This window comes from Patella vulgata, chromosome 4 (assembly GCF_932274485.2).
Source record: "Patella vulgata chromosome 4, xgPatVulg1.2, whole genome shotgun sequence".
NCBI lineage: Eukaryota > Metazoa > Mollusca > Gastropoda > Patellidae > Patella > Patella vulgata.
This window is the reverse complement of record NC_065882.2, coordinates 15,325,432-15,347,146: the sequence shown is the minus strand read 5'-3', so window position 1 is coordinate 15,347,146 and position 21,715 is coordinate 15,325,432. Positions and strand designations below refer to the sequence as shown.

General features: G+C 37.6%; 2 protein-coding genes across 2 annotated transcripts in view; both read left to right on the top strand.

Moving 5' to 3' along the window:
* The window catches only part of LOC126818650 (protein FAM221B), a 107,377-nt gene that overhangs the window by 38,579 nt on the left and 47,083 nt on the right, over positions 1-21,715 (top strand). The gene's annotated exons all lie outside the window — the stretch shown is intronic.
* LOC126818591 (uncharacterized) overlaps positions 1-21,715 on the top strand; it is a 71,671-nt gene that overhangs the window by 31,684 nt on the left and 18,272 nt on the right. Inside the window, exon 2 of the mRNA XM_050546063.2 lies at positions 8,566-8,717. Within this exon, the coding sequence (XP_050402020.1) occupies positions 8,566-8,717 (152 nt within the window). The remainder of the gene's footprint in view (positions 1-8,565; positions 8,718-21,715) is intronic.

Sequence of the window (21,715 nt, the reverse complement as noted above, 5' to 3'; positions counted from 1 at the left end):
TTTTCCTGTGAATGGAAATCCTAGCTCCATAGTGAACTAATTATATGACACTTTCTTCTCCTTCCCAATTTACGGTGGTTCAGGAAACCTAGTTTGAATACTGGTGGGACTTGATGCGAGTATATGGCTGTTGGAATGTGATATATGATGTTGACAGGGTACTCTTGTTCTTGATACCCCATGGGATGAGCACATTTAATCTAGTTTTATTTTTGTAATATTGTCTCATTAACCTGGTTTTCGTGGCTGTAGTAATGTCTCTATGGCTAATAGTGATGTCTCATTAATCCGGTTCTGTGGTTGTAGTGATGTCTCATTAATCCGGTTCTATGGTTGTAGTGATGTCTCATTAATCCGGTTCTATGGTTGTAGTGATGTCTCATTAATCCCGTTCTGTGTAGTGATGTCTCGTTAATCCGGTTCTATGGTTGTAATGATGTCTCATTAGTCCGGTTCTATGGTAGTAGCAATGCCTATTTAAACTGTATATCGCGGGTTCTATGCTTCTAGTAATGTGTTTTGTTTAATCTCGTCTGAGCTTGTAGTACGTACAGAGGGTCTGGAAAGGGGACACCATAGTGTCGTTTGGATAGGACGAAAAACCGAGGCCCCATGTAAATATTGGCGTACACGTAAAATACCCCTTTGCAGTTGGGATTCGATGTAAGAGTAGGTCGTAGCAGCGCTGTCCGGGCTAAATTCCCGTTACTGTACGGCGTATGCCCGTCTTTATTTTCCCAGTAAGGTTACAGTAATGTCTCATTAATCTGATTCTATGGTTGTAGTAATGGCTCATTAATCGGATTATATGGTTGTAGTAATGTCTCATTAATATAATTCTCTGGTTGTATTAATGTCTCATTAATCTAGTTCTCTGGTTGTATTAATGTCTCATTAATCTAGTTCTCTGGTTGTAGTAATGTCTCATTAATCTGGCTATGGTTGTAGTAATGTCTCATTAATCTTATTCTATGATTGTAGCAAAGGCTCATTTATCTGGTTCTCTGATTTTAGCAATCTGATTAAAACACAGGTCGTATTTCGTTTCGTTTTTTTTATAGTTCAAAACTTCGTTTTACTTGTTTTTACTACACTAGGATCTGGAAGAGTTGTTATCATTGACGTGTTCTGGATGGGGACATCTCACTGTGCCCCCTGCTATTGTTCTCATGGGGGGATTAATCAAGCAAGGGGATTATCGAATACAATGGTGTTAAAAGTATAGTCTGTTTTTTTAAACTACTAGGTTTAAACTAATTAACAACTTTATTCACAATAAATTTCATAAAAGTAACAACAAATACATGTATCAAACATAAATCATAACCCTACTAAATGTGATATGGCGTCAGTATATTCAATTGCACTTTTTACTCCATTTAACAGTTTGATTTTTAGATTATTAATAGATTCTTCTACTCTTTTATATTTTCGTCTTTTAGGGGGCAATCGTCCCCCGTTATCCAATTGAACTATTGTATTTTCAGTAAAAGTCTGCTGGTGCTATTGGGTTTCGTATTTTTTACTCTGTACTTATACCCCAAATTAACTAAATTTTGACGTCCTTGAGAATTAGGAATAAACCCTATGCGAACTTGAGCCATTTTAAAAGATATAATGTAATTGGGGGTGACAACTATCCTTATATAATGATAGTGAGTTTCTAATCATATATTTGATTGATTTATGAGTACTGTCTGAATGAAAGGTAGGTGAATAATATTTAAGATACTCGTTAACTGATGACACGTGAACTTAACTTATATATTTTAATCATTAAAATAATTAAATTTTAACTAGGTGAACAGTACTAATAAGGATACAGTCTATAATCCTTTGTTTACTTAAATTTTTACACCACTACCCTATAACACCAGTTGATTGGGGGGCACAGTGAGATTAAACCTTCTGGATGATGTGAGGGGTTAGCCAATGAAACGGTCTGTTACGGCGAGCTTTTGGTGTGTGGTGCACGGAACTGTGTGTAATCCATTAGAAACATCAATGATGATTGGGTAATCAAATGTCTGACGTTATAGGGTAAAAAGCCGCTCGTATGTCCTCTGACGCGACCTCTTAAAACATTCGTGAAAATATAAACGTTTTCTTGCTTAGAGATGAAATAAAATATGTTATTCACGACAAAACGACAAATGTTCTATTTATTTTATGATTTTACAATCATTTTAGGTAAAAACAACTAGCCAGTGGAATAACACTTTTATTTCACTGATAAAACGCGGTATTCCACTACTGATCATAAAATAAATATAGATAATGTCAAAGACCCCGTCGTGGGGATATCTATATAATAATCGTGTAGTGATGTCTCATTAACGTGATTCTGTTTTAATGTCTCCGTAATGTGCCTTCTAGTAATGTCCCTTTAATGAGATTTACATATAAATAATGACATCGCTGTGATGTCCATATAACAAGGACCAGCTATAATAATGTTGTTAATGACTGGTGATATAGTAAAGAATATAAATCAGTATTGTCCATACATAATTATGGGAAAATAATCGATAGTCACGTGACATGTGTACACTAGTATATATATTATAGATCTATTGAATGTAACCATAAATATGTATCATGATTCGTGTATCATTTTAAACGTGTGTATTAAATAATTGAAATCTACTATCATCTAACCTAACATCATGTTCAGAGTACCTTTCAGTTTTAACATGTATTACTACTCAGGAGCTAAGGTAAATCATTATGTGTTTTTTAAATAATGAATGAACGAATGAATGAATGAAATGACGGTTAACCTCCTAGATTCGAGTATCATTTAAACGTGTGTATTAAGTAACTGAAATCTACTACGCTTTCCAACATCATGTTCAAAGTACCTTTCAGTTTTAGCATGTAGGTAATTCATTATGTGTTTTAATGAATGAACGAATTATGAATGAATGAAATTTGTTTGACGCCCTACTTTCTACTCCAATTGATCTAAGGTAAATTATTATGTTTTTAATGAATGGGCGAATGAATGAATGAATGAACTTACGTTTAACGTCGTACGTTTTACTCCACCTGAGCTAAGAGTTATGTGTTTTTAATGAACGTATGTATGGAATGGGGTTTAACGTCCTACAATTGGCTATATTATATTAATTCCATGTATAAGATACATTTTATTCGCACATCATTATTCATGCAATTTTACATTCTCTTGTTAAAATAAACACTAATTATGTATGTATGACCGTAGAATATGATCTGTCTTTTGGATAGCTGTTATGATATACTGAAACGGAAGTAAAACGCACCACTTTTATAAACGGTTGAATGTAGGTTAAATCTCATTTGAGAGACATGCTTTGGTTTTGCAGATCACGACGATAACAGACCCCGGTTTCATAAATCATTCTGCGACTGGCCGACCGTGTCCAGCAGACATGGCCCAGTAGACATCTTCTAAGACATGGATGACAGGGCGTTAGAACGCCTCTACAAGACCGGTACATCCGTCAAAATCTGCAGGATCTTACGTTTTCAGTTTCCTATAATGTTGCTACTGTGACCAGTTCACACGGGTTGATCGGTGCTAATACAGTTCCGTCTTACAGAGTGCGTGCTATACATCCAGGGGCTGGACCAATTCTAACTCAACGCCTTTACTGACTTTTGTTATGTCCCAAGTATTTTGTTGTTATGACCTCCTTGGGTTGTTGTTATGACCTTGATGGGATATTGGTAGCCAAGGTGGCTAGGTGGTTAAGACGCTGGGTCGCTAGTCTGGAGGTCGGGTGTTCAATCCCTGCATTGGCCGAGAAAGTTCATCTGGATTTTCCGACGTGGTTTCCCCTTGTCAGTGGTGCAGAACGGAGGGCCTGACAAGGACAGCTGTCTAGTCTTTCGGATGAGACAAAAACCGAGGTCCCGTGTATACATTGGAATGCACGTAAAAGATTTGGCAGTTGGGGTTAGATATAAGAGTAGGCGATAGTGCCGCTGCCCGGGCAAAATTTCCCTCATAGCATACTGTATGGCGTATGCCCGTCTTCATTAGCCCAGTATAGGAGCAGAACAGTAGGACGTTAAACCCCATTTCATTTGATGGGATATTGTTATGACAACCGTGGGATGTTATAGTGACCACCTTGGGTTGTTGTTATGACTTCCGCTGGTTGTTGATTTTTGGTGTGTTGGTACTATATACAATTCTCTTTCATGGGGGTGTTCCCATCGCAGGAACGGTTTGACCAATCACAGTGCTTGCAATGGTATAATGGATTTATTAATAATGAAATAAGAGGATTTTATAGCCGAAAGTTATAGGACTACGTTTATAGTTTTAATATGACGTACATACAATGTATCTGTAAATGACAGAATACGGTTTCCGATAGAAAGTAAGTTATGCGTAGGAATCAGACTCGAAGCTACTTGACCAACATTTTAATTTCTACATCGACGATTTTGTTTACTAGGCATACATCGAAAATATTGAGCAGCATTTATTCCGCTTTCATACAATGAAATTCAAGATGTTTATATAACATTCGTGTGTACGAAAGATGAAAAACGGACCAGAACCACATAGTATACTATTATTTTTACAAATGGCGCTCATTTAGGGCGGAGATCTATTCTCAAAGTAGACAGTCCTCTAGCTGTGTGTAGAATGCAATGTAGGGTAAAATCTAATGAACGTATTCGATTAAATCAAGTATCGACAGTAATTTCGCACTTGTACGTTATCAGGAGTAGGTTCGTCTGATCGTGGGTTTGATCCGGGTCCTCCGCTTTCCTCCTTCTTTAAAGTCCCCTGCATTTATAAGTTGATCTATTGATTCCTTTCGATATTGGCATCTATCGGACCGTAACGTCATGGATGATGGCCCCTGTATTCTGTGCGCTGCCCATTAACAGCCAACATTTCGACAGAAAAGATTATTAGTCGCTACGTCTCCATAACAATATCATCTGTCCGAATGTTTAGTTTAAACAATATTTTATTCAATAAACTGAACTGGATTTAACAACAGGCAAAGGCGTATATAAGTTCTCTCCAAACATATAAAACAGTTATATTTTATGTTTACAATAGACAATGGTGGACATGTGTATAGACAGTGAATTACAAACATATATACATTTCTTGGAGTCTAATCGTAGAGTATTACATTTTCATTTTAGATTATGAAATTTATATCAGATAAAAAGTATTGCATATCATAAATAAAATATTAAATGTTAAAGTGTTAAAATCTCTTGCTATCTTTAATGTAGTTCTGCACTATGTTAAATATGTTCAAATTGGTATCATCTGAAAGGTCGGGGTTGCCATATAAGATTAAGTTAATTGTAACATTTTGTTTGAGGTGGTGGTGTAAATTATTTTGGAGAATTGTTCTTTGGGCAGAGTAGGCTGGACATATGAAAAAATAATGGTAGTTATCTTCGTCTGTAGAATTACATCTAGGGCACACCTTTGTTTCACTAATATTATGATAGAATAAATGGTTATTTAAATTACAAGCTTTATTTCTTGATTGGCAATGGATAATATTTTCTTTCCTATTTCCAGTATTATAATATAATGGTGGTCTAGGTAATGGGTATATGTCCGAATGTCAATAACATGGTTAATTATATAATTAGCGGTTCCGAACAGCAAAAGCATAATTATGTAATTGAGGAATTGTTCGATCTTTCATTCACTATAGCTTCTTATATTAATGGCGCCAGATTACACTGATATATTTTTAATAAGGGTTTAGCGAGACGTTCAGATTAGCTCCTTATATAATACACAATATACATGTAATACTATCAATAATACCCGACTTGATCTAATTACCACGTGGGCGCGGATGCCATTGTCCGAGTACAGGTGATTCTATCTTTAAAAAACTATCCTGCCAGAATAAAATTTAATGATTGTTTATACGGGAGCCAGGCTACACCACGACACGAAATTGGCTAGCCACATCTTTAATATTTAATTAAAACGGTTAAAACTTAGTGGCATACCTAGAATTGTCACTCCATTGCTTTCAACCACGAGGGAATCAATTTCAGATCAAAGCTGTATAACCTCTCTCCCTTGAAAAATAGAGGTTTGTTTACATCGCGCTACTGAAGTTTAGCCAGGTTTGACCTAGTTATCTGGATCAGCCCAAGCGGACCAGGGGTGTTGGTGTGGCTTTGGGCCGTTTCGGCCTACTAGGGCGACCTTCGGTTATCGTGATTTCTTGACTATGGTCGAACTAACTGAATCCGAATTTCATTTAGTTACAAGGAATTTTACCATCTCTAAAATTAATTTGAGTCGCGCAAATTTAACTTCATGAAAGTAATATTTGTTTATTAAACTATGTAACACAGCGATTCATTATCCTCCATGGAGATATGTATAGACCTTCCTTTGGGGTTAAGGGTTTTTTTTCAGGGTTTTTTCAGGGTTATGCTCGAGGTTTAAAGCAGAGTATAATGACATCACCATGTCCCTGGGGGCAGCCGTCTTTGAACAGACGATGGTCCGGACCATTCGCGTTCGGTTTCTAGTTCCGACCACTAGTCGTGAAAAAATTATAACCGAAGGTCGCCTAGGATGTTAATATAATTGTTTCGACCCAGTAGTATGTAACGTTATTTTAAAGCGCTATTTACGGGATTGTGTGTCCAACTGACTAGAATGTTTAATTGGCCTCAGTCCAAGTTTAACCTGAACTGAAACGTGATGGAAATTTGGAAGGAGGCTATAGAACATACCCAATAATTACTCGGTCCATAATATGCAAAAGTCATTGCGGTTTGCACAGTTAATTATCCCAAAGGTTAGCATGCCAATAAGTGTTCCGTGGGGAACATTTTGGCAGCAATGCAATACTTTGACTATCTATGATCCGATATTTATTTTGCAAAATAGGTTTAGAAACAACACGAAAACTAGAAATACGATGTTTCACCGGTGACCGTTACCCTTTAACTGACGCCACTTAAAGGACAATAAAGTGTTTATAAAATTGTCACATGTCTAGAATTTGCTATCATAAACAGGGTGACCCATTGAGCAGTTTCTCCGAAATAAGCAAAGTGGAAGCAACACAAAAACATAATGATATTAATCAGAACAAAAATAACAGTGTTTCACACAAGCTTCACCGTGTGAAACCCTAATAAGTGTTACTCCCGCATAACAAATAGGTAAATTTACATATCTGTAAATGGGGTACATGTCCCCACTTGGCTAAATAGTCCTTGGTTCGATCCTGTCGAACACAGAAAGTTTTGGAGACCCTTCAGCCGAACACGTAAAGCAACATTAGACAATGGAAACAGTAAGGTTGGATGACACTGTCCAAGAAAAATTTCCCACACAACACAATGTCTTCATTAGCGAGTTATATAGGTGCATTCAGATTTTGAATAACCTATTTCTGTAAAATCGACTAAATTGACAGAACATTAAATATGTTGCACAAAATTCGATATGTGGTCAAAGAGGAAATAACCGATGTGGCCACTGTTTGACAGTGAATTTACAAAATGCTGTAAAGTAATATTTCAAATGGCATTTCTGTTAATATACAGCTCATATTTTGTAAACTGGCATAAGTTAACAAACCATGTGATCTGACAAATCCGACACTGTATTTTTACTATACTTATAAGTGTAAATGTACATATAATTTTAACAGTATACACCATGTTGAGTGCCATCATGTTTATTTTCGCCTTTTGTCCATCACCACGGGGGAGCCACGGTGGTTAGGTGGTTAAGACGCTGGCTCGCTAGCCTGGAGGTCGGGTGTTCGATCCCTGCATTGGCCGAGATAGTTCATCTGGATTTTCCGACGTGGTTTCCCCTTGTCAGTGGTGCAGAACGGAGGGCCTGACAAGGACAGCTGTCTAGTCCTTCGGATGAAACGAAAAACCGAGGTCCCGTGTATACATTGGAATGCACGTAAAAGATCCCTTGGCAGTTGGAATTCGATATAAGAGTAGGCGATAGTGCCGCTGCCCGGGCAAAATTTCCCTCATAGCACACTGTATGGCGTATGCCCGTCTTCATTACCCCAGTATAGGAGCAGAACAGTAGGACGTTAAACCCCATTTCATTTCATTTCATTTCCATCACCTCGGCTTCTTTTACTTGTAATAGACTATTTCTTATTTACCATTTCATTCCGCCATCATAATGACTTAAACTACGTCATCGAATCCGGTAATATCTCATTAATGATATTTACTGATTGATGTTTCTAATGAGTTTACAAAATTATAAACATATTATTGTACAGCAACGAAGACACCTGTTGTGACCTAGATCAAGTTACTATAGTATTTCAGTCGTGTTATGCTATTGCTCAAGGTCGAGCATGTAATTAAAAATAATTATTTCATTTCATATCCTATAAAGGTGCATTATGTAAAAGCTAAATCTGCCTATCGCAGGTTTTTATTTTGGCTTCAACTGTGATAATAATTATTATTTACACACTTATTCACATGCCAAGCCTGTGCATATTTAATGTCGCAAAGGGAAGTAACTCCCGGTCTATTTATATTTATCATATGTTTTTGATATATATTTTTCAGATTCCAGCAGATGTAGGGGAAGTAACTGTTGGCCTATCACCATTAATAACGTTTATAATATTAGTGACCGGCGTTATTGGCGGTATTATAATCGTATTGTGTGTCATCATATTCTGTAAATATTGTATAAAAACCAAAAGATATCCACCAAGGTAAGACACACTTGTTTTTAAATGACAACGATATAAGGACAATACACAATGTCAACTATGTCATATTTTTAACGACACGATGTCAACGATATAAGAATATGACATAGTTTTAACGACAAGATGTGAATGATATAACGATATGACGTGGCATTAATGACATGATGACAACAATAAAAAGATACGACACTGTATAAAGGATATGACATTGTATTAATGGCCTGATGTCAACGATATTACATAATATTAGTATTATTGACACTGTGTCAAAGATAGAAATATTTGCCATAGTTTTAATGACGCAATGACAACGGTAGAAGGTTATGGCATGGTTTCAATGACAACGATTGGAAGATATGCTATTTGTATTAATCACACAATTCCAACAATATAAGGATATGGCATGGTAATGGTGTTACAATGCAGCATATTGAACAGTTATAATTAAACGAGGTCTCTTGACAAAACACCGATGTTTGATACGATCTTAGCCTCCTCGATGTTCGTGAATAGAAATAAACCATGGTAGCTCAGAAAGTAACGCGCTAACTCACTAACCAATAGGTCCCGAGCTCAGTCTCGATAGATGGCTGTAACACTTCCTCAGAATTTATCAGTATGGATCTGGCAAGGAACAGTGTCTAGTCGTTCGGATCAGAAGAAAAAAGTAGAACGTTAAACCCTGTGTCCTTTCATGTCGCGGATAGGGATGTGCGCGCGAATCCGCAACATCCTGGTCAGTCCGCCAACTCTATTCTCACCGAGACACATTTTGCCATACAAACGGATCACCAGTTGATATTGGGGTGAGTTAATTAGCTCTCAACATTAACTTTTTTTTCCTGCTGCATTTTTAAAAATTATTCAGAAACAAAAAAGGGTGTTGTAGGTATATCTAGATAAAAGAATATTTCATATTCAGTGTAAATAGAACATGAAGGAGTAAAATGAGTAAAAGACACCTATTCTGCCAGGACCAGTTTGTGTTACTTTGTCCGATGTAAGCAACGCGGGAGGGTTGGATGGCCGAATGGTTAGCACGTGCGCGCTGTATCATACTGTCTGTCATTGAATCAACTGGCGTGGTTTCGATTCCTCGGTTGTACTTGACAAGGAGGAGAGTCGCCTGTCCAACCTCGTGGGTTTTCTCCATGTCCTCGTTTTTCCTCCCACTTTTAAAGACCCCTACGCACAAGTGCATTATTGAAATAAAATTGAACCATTTGTTAGTCCCGTAATGACTTAGTTTGTGTCGAATGGACGTTATCCACCCCTCCCCTCTCTCTCTCTCTCTTTCTCTCTCTCTCTGTAAGCAACGCACTAATAATCAAAGCCGTTTGATAGGCTAGATATATGCTGCATGTGAACTTAAAGATCAGTCAACTTGTACAGAGTTGGAAGAAGGCTTTCGCAGTACCTCTGTGAAACAAATTGTACATCATATTGAAATAACCTTACATTCCACCACTGAAAAATTTCCGTCAAAATAAAAAAAATAAATAAAAGAAGCAGGAAAATAGAAATAAAATAAAATAAACGTTTATTAAGAAAATATTGAGATGATTTAAATCCCTTGTGGGAATATCACATACGTCACCTATCTCTAGATCACGCGCGGAAAGCCATGAATGAAAATCTATATCATTTCCTGTGTAGCTAAAACCATATAAGTCCTGAAGCAGATTAAGTTGGCTTCATTTGTCATTCTCTAGGATTACAAGTAGGACGTTAAACCCCATTCCATTTTATTTGATTTCATTTCTAGGATTACAACTGTGCGAGTAGGTTCAATCTAAACAGATTGAAACTGTCACTCTTCATAAAACCATTTCGATTTTTTTTTCTCTCGCGATTATGATATATAATACATCATGAACATGACAATGGGATTGGACAGTTTTATTTGTCTTAATACAGTGATTGATGATGCACATGCTCAACGATCAGAACACTGTAAACGTACAGCAAAAAAGGTATAGGAGAGTTTCGGTTTCGATAGGAGAAGTGTATGTGGGGGGTCGGGGGTTTAACGTGCGCAGATTATGAGGTATGTTACGTCTACATGATATTCGTTTGATCCCACCGATATGCATGTTACAGATTTGATCGCACAGAATGTACAATTTATACCTTGATCCCACAAGATGTACGATTTATAGCTTGGTCCTGCAGGATGTACAATTTATAGCTTGGTTCTATGGGGTGTACAATTTATAGCTTGGTCCTACAAGATGTACATTTTATAGCTTGATCCCACAGGATGTACAATTTAAAGCTTAGTCCTATGGGGTGTACAATTTATAGCTTGGTTCTACAAGATGTACAATTTATAGCTTGGTCCCACGGGATGTACAATTTATAGCTTGATCCCACAGTATGTACAATTTATAAAATAATTTTATCGGCCAATATCGAGGTCGAATTCCGGTTTAGTGAGCCAGCGTTTAACTCACTGGGTCACCGTGACTCCAGGTCTGTTGTCAAATATATCAAGGCATAATACTTTAAACTTTCCAACAAATAAGATTGATTGTATGTTCTGGAAAGCTACTATTACGAGCATAATCAGACAGTTATGCATTAATTAGATAACCGCTCCTATATCAACTTAGACTTAAAATCACAATCGGGAGTCGCAAAAGGATTAAGACCAGTAATTTTCTTCTCATCAACTTCAATGTATCTTTATAACCAGAAAGAGCCCAACGTCACAATTATCTGATAAAAATATTAAAGGGAATTGACAGTTTCGATTTGTTTTCTACGTTCCGTCAAAGCAACCTATATGTAGTTTCCTTAGTTCATATTTGGTTATGTTATGAATTTCGTAATCACTCTGTGAAACCCTACTTTAGAAAGGCTGGATAACCACGAGGAACTTTATCAGAACACTCTATTTCGTTCCGGTTTTTTTTCATAGTTTCGATGGCCTCAACTATATACATGAAAATCTAACCGGTTGTAGTGGGAGGTCAGGTCAGGGGTCATACGAGCGGCTTTTGGCCTATGACGTCAGACTTTTATCTACGGGAACTAAATCTCTAATATTTGGAACCTAATTGACACAAATGGGTAGCAACGCATATAATAATGTAATATGAATGCATATAAACTGATTTGCATTCAATCGTTTCCGGTTTTAAAATTTACTGTAATTTCAAATCAGTTATGTTCCGCGAAATACGCGAGAAGTCTCAATCGAATGGCATTCTCTAGCGTCTTGTTATTCCAGTCTACAACGGTAGTATTTATTGCGCGGGTTCACCAGATATAGGAATATGACATGACTTGTGATATGTCTAGCCACTTTCTGCGAGGTCTTTGTTACAAATGGGGCTGTAACGCATTCTGAACGCGCTGAACTTTAAAAAACGAAATGAAATAGGATCTGTGTTTTTTATCAGATTGCAGAAAACCGGGACCTAACAACAACATGGTTACACCGACATCTACGATTTCCAACAACATTTAACTATCGATTTATAATAATGAAATGGGGTTTAACGTCCAACCGTTCTGTTCCGATTGGGCCAATGAAGACGGGCATACAACATACAGTGAACTGTGATGGAAATTTTGCCCGGGCAGCGGCGCTACGGCCTACCCTTATATCGAATTCCAACTGCCAAGGGAGCTGGATTCTTCGTCCCATCCGAACTACAACACAACTGTCCTTGGCAGCCCCCCCGTCCTGCACCACGCCGAAAAATCCCGATAAACCCTCTCGGCCAAAACCGGGAGCGAACCTGCCACCTCCAGACTAGCGAGCCGGCTCCGTACCCTCTTAGCTACCGTGGCTCCCCGATTTATAATAGAAGTTCGTCTTCGTATTACCGGTTGGTGCAGAAAAGTAGGACATTAAGCCCCATTGTATTTCATTTTTGGTGATTTTCATGGGGCGACGCTCTTTTGATATGACGTCACAAGATGGCTTTTATGACGTCACACTCGGGTCCTGTTCCATGGTACGCCCATACTTGTTTGAATGAAAGGCACCACATTTTTTTTACTCATAACTACTTAACGGCACCGATTGGAACTATAAGCCAAATTAACAGTAACCGACATCCAACAATAAATTATTCTCAAAGGTATTTAAATCTGCGTAAGTCGACGTTTAAATGATCAGTTCATCTTTGGTATTTTATGTTTCTGTCATTTTAAATTCAAAACTGTTCTAACCAATGATGGGACTGCATCGTACAATATACATTTTTTTTTTATAATTCTAAATTTGAAACTTAAAGATGCATTATGCAAGAGCTAAATATGCCAATTGGTACTTGACATTCGGCTATTTCTTGTCGTCAAAACTTCAAACGTTCATAACTTTGCCCAGAATAAAGTAATTTGGCTCAATATATTCATTTTGCATTATCTATTTTTGAACTATTATAGCTAGAACGACTTGCTCTTTATCTAAATCTTACACACTGCATTTTCATTGTAGGACTGGATCGTATAATATAAATTGTTTTGTCATTTTAAATTTTAAAAATGTTCTGTTTAATAGTAGGATTGAATCGTATAATATACATTTTTTAAACAAATGACATTTCATGAAAGCAGTTGACTTAAATAACCGTATAAATTTAATTCCATTTGGTTATAAAGAAATTTTATGTAGTTTTGATTCATTGTTTAAAGGTGCATATTGCCAAACTGAACTATTCCCCCCCCCCATATAAATATCCCAATATGTGTATCACTATAAACCGTATAGGGATTAAGTAGTGGGGGGCCATTAGGCCACTCCCTAATAACAATAATGTTTAAACTACCAACGCATGCGCATGCGTAATGTCCTAAGACAGACGTCGAAAGATGTTCACTTTGCGAACTTGTACTGATTTCTAGCACGTGGTTTTTCGTAGTATTGACTCCGTGAACTCAATTAACTTACGTCATCTGGCGATATTTTCGTAAAGGATTTCCCTAGTTCATGTTTGTTTACTTCCTGATCCTTCCGCTTCAAAATTAAGAGCAAACAAAAAGTCCAGTGCACGAAATGAAAAACAAACTACATGAAGAATAATTCGTGGTCTCGATTCAATAATCAGCAACAAATAAACTTACTCAAATAAATATAATTTGTGGATAGTTTAACGTTTTGAAATGAAATATAATGGAGTTTGAAGCTTTACTTTTCAGCTGCGACTGGGCTAATGAAGACGGACATATGCCATACAGTATGTATGTGGGGCATTTTGCCCGACAGCGGCACTACTTTGTCAAGGGTTCTGTTACGTGCGCTACAATGTGTACACGGGACTCCAACAACCACCAATAAAGCTACTGAAAGATTTATAATTTACGATTTGTTTAATGTTTGACCTGTACTACGTTTTGTTCAATAGTTGTTCTTTTTTATATTTTTATATAAACAATATTTTATTCATAATTGAATGCAGTTTGGGAACATACATGGCCTATTTAACCCCTCTCATAAAATCATAAACAATTCCGTCTTACATAAAAGATGTGCAAGGATAATCAAAATAGTAAATTTACACGTTTAGTAAATTGAATTAAACACATATGTACAATGTGCTTCACTGTGATAAAAAAAAGTCTTCAAAAACTTCGTTTGAGTCTTTTATATTTTAGTCCTATGTGTGATAAAATAGGGGTGAAATAAGAACAAGAGAGCTATGGGTCGTTTGCGTACATCTGACTGTTGTGGGACTGTGTAATATTTGTGACCACTGTTGTTCTGTTCTCTTTATCTTGAATTATTGTTAATGTAGATAATCATCGAATTTAGAATAACATGTTTTGGGCAATTAGCAGATAATTAGTGCAATTTACTTACTAATATGTAGTGATGACGTCAATACCTTATCTCTTTAGAACAGATATATTAGACATAGAATTATTTTAACTTTTTAATAAAGTTAATATTGAATCGTTAAAAATAATTAATAAAATGGAATTGTTTACAGAAGTTTAAAGTACAACTGAATGATGTGTGATTTATTTCCATACATGAGACGTAACCAAATGGAAAGGAATGGTTATTATGAGACTGACAAATGGTATTTTTACGAGTTCATTTCTAATTTGATGTAGCGTGTGTGTGTGTGGGTGTGTGATGGTGAGGGTGGGTATGGGTGTGTGCGATACGGTGGTGTGGGGTCGTAAACTAAGAAGTACATGCGTTATAAACAAATGAAAGGTTTTGCTATTATGTGAACAAACCATATTAAATATGCATTATGTAAGAGCTGAATCTACTTATTGCAGATCTTTCTTTTGATCCCAAATGTTATAATATGAATTATTATTTAGATAGTTATTAACATGACAAGCACACAAGGAAATCTTTCTTTTGGCCTCAAATGTTATATAAATTATTATTTAGATATTAATTCTCCTGTGTCAAGCACATAATCGACTTTCTAGATCATTGGATGGTCGTGATTTTTAATGGATTGAAACACGATCGCCACTTGTTTTTTTTAATTTTTTTTTTTAATTTAAAAATGGATAATCGAGATTATGCTTTTCTTATCAAAACATCAAACATTCATAACTTTGCTCAGAATAAAGTAATTTGACTGAAAATTTCAATATAATATTCCCTTTTCATTATGTATTTTTAAATTATTATAGCGAGAACTGCCAACTCTCTATCCAAATCTTCCATAATGCATCTTTAATTGTGTAGTGTTTCGTATTGTTCGACACAATAACGATGACTTTGTACACAACACTTGTAACCACTTTTGTTATTATAGTGGATGGTTTAGATCTAGTTGTAGCAGTAGGCGGTGGTTTAACGGCTACTTCTACAGTAGTGATATTTGAGACAGACTTAGATCTAGTACTGCATGTAGTAGTACGCGGTGGTGTGTAAGCTTCTTCAGTAGTGATAGTGCAGACAGACTTAAACCTCGTTCACATGGGCCTATGTTACGCTGGCGTATTGTGACTCAGTCGTGACGCCGCAGTGATCCTCCGGTTTCCTCCCCCTGCTAAAGACCCCTACGCGCTAGCGAATTATTGAAATAAAATTGAACCATGGGTTAGTCCCGAAATGACCTAGTTTGTGTCGAGTGGGCGTTAACCCCCCCTCCCTCTCTGTCTCTCTCTCTTTCTCTCTCGCAACCGTGTCACCCTGTCGTCACCCCTACGTCGCCGCAAGTGGTTTTGGCCAGCATTTGCTGCAGAAGACTAGGCAACCCTGACCCAAGTACTGCCGTGGCTGATACGTCACATCTCACAGCACTGCGTTACTCATAGACATATTTCTATGGCGTTACTATCTGTGTCACCTTTGCACGTGCGCGCTGTACCATAAAGTCTGTTATTGAGTCAACTGGTGTGGTTTCGAATCCCCGGTTGTACGTGACAAGGAGTAGGGTCGCCTGTCCAACCTCGTGGGTTTTCTCTGCGTCCTCCGGTTTCCTCCCACTGCTAAAGACCCCTACGCGCAAGCGAATTATTGAAATAAAATTAAACCATATGTTAGTCCCGAAATGACCTAGTTTGTGTCGAGTGGACGTTAAACCCCATTTCTCTCTCTCTCTCTCTCTCTCTCTCTCTCTCTCTCTCTCTCTGTGTTCAACATGGCCAGTCGACGTTCGGCGCTAATAGCATGCACTTTAATATCGCATAGCCGACCATTTAACACTTTAACTGAAGTCATCGTATCGGGATCGTGGCTGCGTAGGTGGGGAAATATTTGGAAAGCAAGACTGAACAGTTGGAGGCGGTTTCAAAAATGTTGAAAAACAACGGATCTTGTCCAAAAAACGTCAAAAGGGAAAAACAAATTCTCAAAAATAAGATAGCCGCTTACGTAATGCATGGAAAAAAAACTGTAACTAAAATAATAGTATGGTGCGATGATATCATCTTACATGTAATAATAACAAATAATTCTACACTTAATACGTTGGTAAATATCAAAGTTGACTCCCAGTATAATATACACTGTTATCTTAACAACCATGAATACATGAATATGCTGTAAATAATATTTAAATATCAAACGGTGCTTGTATACTTATAGTAGTACACCCACACGAAAATGAAATGGTGTTTAACGTCCTACTGTTCTGTTCCGAACTGGGCTAATGAAGACGGGTATACGCCATACAGTGTGCTATGAGGGAAAATTTGCCCGGACAGCGGAATTATGGCTTGAGTCCTACAAATATGCACATTTCAAATATGCACAGTTCAGATCTAGGTAGCCAATAAAACAGAGCGAGAGAGATTTTGTGAGAGTGACAATGGGTTGAGAAGTCGCCCCATGGGTGTGCCATATTTTTGTCTTAAAAATGAACACGCTTGGATAAAGCAGCTGAATCATTTCCGAAAGGCATGTTACTGAAAATGGCAAATGGTTCTTTTCCCACATGTTTTTTTTTTACTGGTATAAGGACGTTTAGGTCAAGAGAAATTTGCATCCTCGCTCCTCTCATCGACATGAAAGGTTCTTTTATGTTTCGGAGTTGTATTGGCAGCACTATAACACTGCTTTGAACGAGAGATTGTTCCACAATATGTTAATGTTCTGCAATGTCATATTAGACCCTATGTGATCAACTGACGTGGCGGTGCGATCGCTCGACACTTCATATTCTAAGTCGTACCTATGTCACCACATTTAACTAACCAATTACTTAGTCGTACCCAATACATTCAACAAATACTTAAGTCGTAGCCAATACACTCAACTTTAACGTATCTCGTACCCAATGTCAACATATTTAACAAGTCAGTTACATTATCGGAAATTCGATAACGAGTTGGCAGTTCTCATTATAATAGTTAAAAACTAGAAAATGTAAAGGCAATTTACTGAAAATTTCATTCGAAATGATCCACTATGAACCGAGAACTAAGCGGTTGAAATTTCCGGCTAGCCTTGATCATCATTACTAAAGTCAGTACGATAAACAGCATAGTCTCGATTATCCATTTAATCGTTAAATCGTGAAGGAAAGTTATGCAGTAAATCGGCTCATAATCCACTAAAGATCGCAGGCTCGCGATGCCATCTAGAGTTGATTATGGTCTGGATAGGTTAATTAATGTCTAATTAATAGTTTAGATAACATTCCAGGCCTAAAGAAAGACCTGCAATAGGCAGATTTAGCTCTTGCATAATGCATGTTTAAGTCGTAGCCAATAAGTAAACAATGAACTAAATCGTACCGAATACATTAAACAATGAACCACGTCGTACCCAATACATTTTACTGTGAGCTCAACTGCAACACATCTCGTACCCAATGTCAAAAAATTTAACTAACCAATTACTTAAGTCGTGCCCAATAATTAATAAATGAACTAAGTCGTACCCAATACATTAAACAATGAACTAAGTCGTACCCAATACATTCAACTGTGAGCTAAGTCGTATCCAATACTTTCAACAGTGACCTAAGTCGTATCTAATATAGTCAACAGTGACTTAAGGCGTACCTAATACATGCAGCTAAACAGCGACCTAGTCATACCTAATGGTAATATATACAACTAAACAATGTACCCAATGTCAATACCTTTTCGCACCCAATCCATTCAACTAAACACTGGCCTAAATCCTACATAATACCAATACATGTAGCTAAACATCTTTATACCACGTCCCACGTTTGAGAGGACAACTACATCACGAACAGCTTATGTAATTGACATTTTCCCTTTAACTCAGTAGGAATTACGAGAAACCGTGTTAATAAATTCATCACACGTTTTCAATGAAAGCCAGGCCAGTCTGTTAATTTTATTCTATAGAGGAATATTTTCTATCGGTGGTAGATATTGTATGCTCGTCCACGTACAACTTACTATTATAAAACCATTTACAATTGTATCTCTCCTATCACGGTATGCCACACGATGGAATCCTTTATTAAAGTCTCATAAACAGACTTGTGTCATTTCCAGGATAACAAATGGGGATTAACGTCCAGTTAACGGTGACTAGTCATTTCGTACTAACACGATGGAATCTCAGACCACGTTAGATATTTTGAGAGAAACGGGGTTTAATGCCGACTCGGTCTTTTCGAGACTAACATGTTATTTATTATGTTAATAAATGGGGGGAGGGGCGAATGGTTAAAGCGTGCGCGATGGGCCATAACTTCTGTCATTGAGTCAAGTGGCGTAGGGTCGCCTGCCCAGTCTATTGGGTTTTCGCTAGATCCTCCGGTTTCCTCCCACTGTTAAATATTCCTATGCGCAGTTAATTACTGAAATAACATTGAACCATATGTAAGTCCCGAAATAACATAGTTTCTGTCAAGTGGACGTTAAACCCCATTTCCCTCCTCCCTTTAATAAATGGAGTTTAGAAGTGAGAACAAAATCAGATTGTTACCCCAGTCACGTGCAAGTTTGCGTCCCATGGCTTCCATAGTTACAAGACAACTAACGTAAAGTCATTTTTATTGTTTGATAAGCGGTAATAATTAACCGGAGCTTGACGGAATGTACATAGTTTAACATCCAGTTCTCACTTAACATACATTTCGTTTAGTTAACAAGATATTAGTTATGATAAAATAATTTTAACCCAGACTAGCAAACCCGTAAGGTCGAGCTGGTGTTAAATTGACACCCGTCACGTTAAGCACCAATATAGGGTTAGGTTAGGTTAGGAGGAGGAGGAGGAGGGGGGGGGGGTCTTACATAATCCTCCACAGAAAGCATTGGCCCTGGGTCTAACGTTTCCTTGCTCCCAACAGAAATCAAACTCATGACAACGTCCATTCTCGCAGTTGGCGATCGACCCTACGCTGATTGACAACTCCGCGATTTCAGTTTCATGTGGAGATGGTTTCTCTATCTTATGACCCGTAAGGTCGAGCTGGTGTGAAATTAACACCCGTCACGTTAAGCACCAATATAGGGTTAGGCTAGGTGAGGGGGAGGAGGGAGGGGGCGGGTTAACATAATCCTCCACAGAAAGCATTGGGCCCTGGGTCTAAAGTTTCCTTGCATTTAACAAAAATCAAACTCATGACAGCATCCATTCGCCTTGCAGTTGGCGATCGACCCTACGCTAATTGATAACTCGGCGAAGTGGCGATTTCAGTTTCATGTGGAGATGGTCTCTCTATCTTATGAGTTGCGTGTTTTCTTCTGGTTGTTTTAGTTTCTAGAACTTGGTACTGATCGCATTCTCTCCTCTTCTCCTTTTCTCTTCTCTTCTTGTGGTTAGCTAGTTGGTCACCGCAATCAACCATTCGTGACCGAAAGCTGACGAGGCTCGCTGGAAATCACGGTCTTGTTGATTCAGTAGGTTCTTCTGGTTATTTTAGTTTTGGCCAGCGATACGGGGTTTTCTGCTGCTTCCCTCCTTTTGGTTGGCTAGTCTGTCACCGGAACCAACCATTTATGGCCGAAACTTGACGAAAATTGCTGGAAACCATAGGGTTGTTCTTGACGTAGTCCAACTTGTTGAACCAGAAATTAGTATACACTTGGGAATCGTCTTTTATTGCTTCTTCTTGGGGCGAATGATCTTTAAAAAAGCCTAAGGCTCCGCCACATCATGAACGGTCAAAATGAAACTAGGCATGCTTTTTCTTTCGGCAATGGCATATCAATTGACGTCGCAATTCCAAGATGGTTGCGATGACGTCATGTTCGGTTTATGGTTCATGTAGTACGTTCTTACTTAAAATCAGGTTATGGGGTTCTGAAAGAACATGATTGACAAGTCCATTTATTTAGAGTTTTAAATAATATAAGGCTTTCAGAAAATAAACTATATTGTTGAGTTGAATAGGACATTAATTTTAAAAGTGTTCCTTATTAGAAATTGTAATTATTATGGACACCAACTGAACTTAAGACTAACAACAAAGACTGCACTTACCAGAACTAAACACAACCGGAAAAGAAATATATTAAACTCTTTTAAATGCGTTGCTGACGTAATTGCCCACACAATTTACAGCCGTCTGCTAATATAATTTGAGATTTTGTGATTAGATAGCAGAGGAAGCAGTTTTTATTACATCTTGTCTGAGAAGGTCGTATTTAAAAAAATTAAATTTAAAAAAACATCAGTACTTTTTCTTCGCTCTAGGGATTTACTGAAAATAGTTTATCTGAAAATATTTTATCTGTATCGTATTTAAACCCACATGTATGACAAGCGCGTATTCGATTTAGGTGTACATGGGGGTGCATATGTGTTTCTGTGTGTGTGTGGGTGGGTGGGGTGGGTCAAACGCGTGCGCTTTAGATCTTAATATATTTTGTCATTGAGTGATGTGGCTTGGTTTTGATTCCTAGCTTTTACATGACTAGGAGTTTGGTCGCCTGCCCAATATCGCGGGTATTCTCTGGGTTCGCCGGTTTCCTCCCACTGCTCCTTTTAGCAAGCAATTTCTTGAAATGAAATTGAACCATATTTTAGTCTCGAAATTTATGTCGGGTGGACATTACCCCCTCCCCTCTCTCTCTCTCTCTCTCTCTCTCTCTCTCTCAAAAAAAGCCGAAGCTTAAATAAAATAATCTCCATTAAGCATTTATTTAGAACAATATAAATACATTGTATAAAATCATAACAGGAAGCCAAATTGGTTCAGTGTTCATGGCGCGTACTTAATTTATCTTACAGAAAAATAGACGGTAATTTCCAAGTCTCAGTGCGTCGTGTTTAAAACCTGTCCAACCTCGTGCGATTTCCCTGCGCGCATGCGACTTATTAAAATAAAAATTGAACAATATGTTAATCTCGAAATGACCTAATTTGTGTCGAGAAGGGTCGCATGGCCAACCGCGCGGGTTTTCTCCTGGTCCTCCGGTTTCCTCTCACTGCTACGCGCAAGCAATTTATTGAAATAAAATTGAACCATGTGTTAGTCCCGAAATGACCTAGTTTGTGTCGAGTGCAGGATTTAATAATGTAAAGATAAACTGGAAAATCTTGTACATCAAGTACCGTTGCGACGATAAAGGACGATCTACGCTGTATTTTCAAATAGTCATATCTTGGCTCAGAATAAATGAAATGAAATGAAATGGGG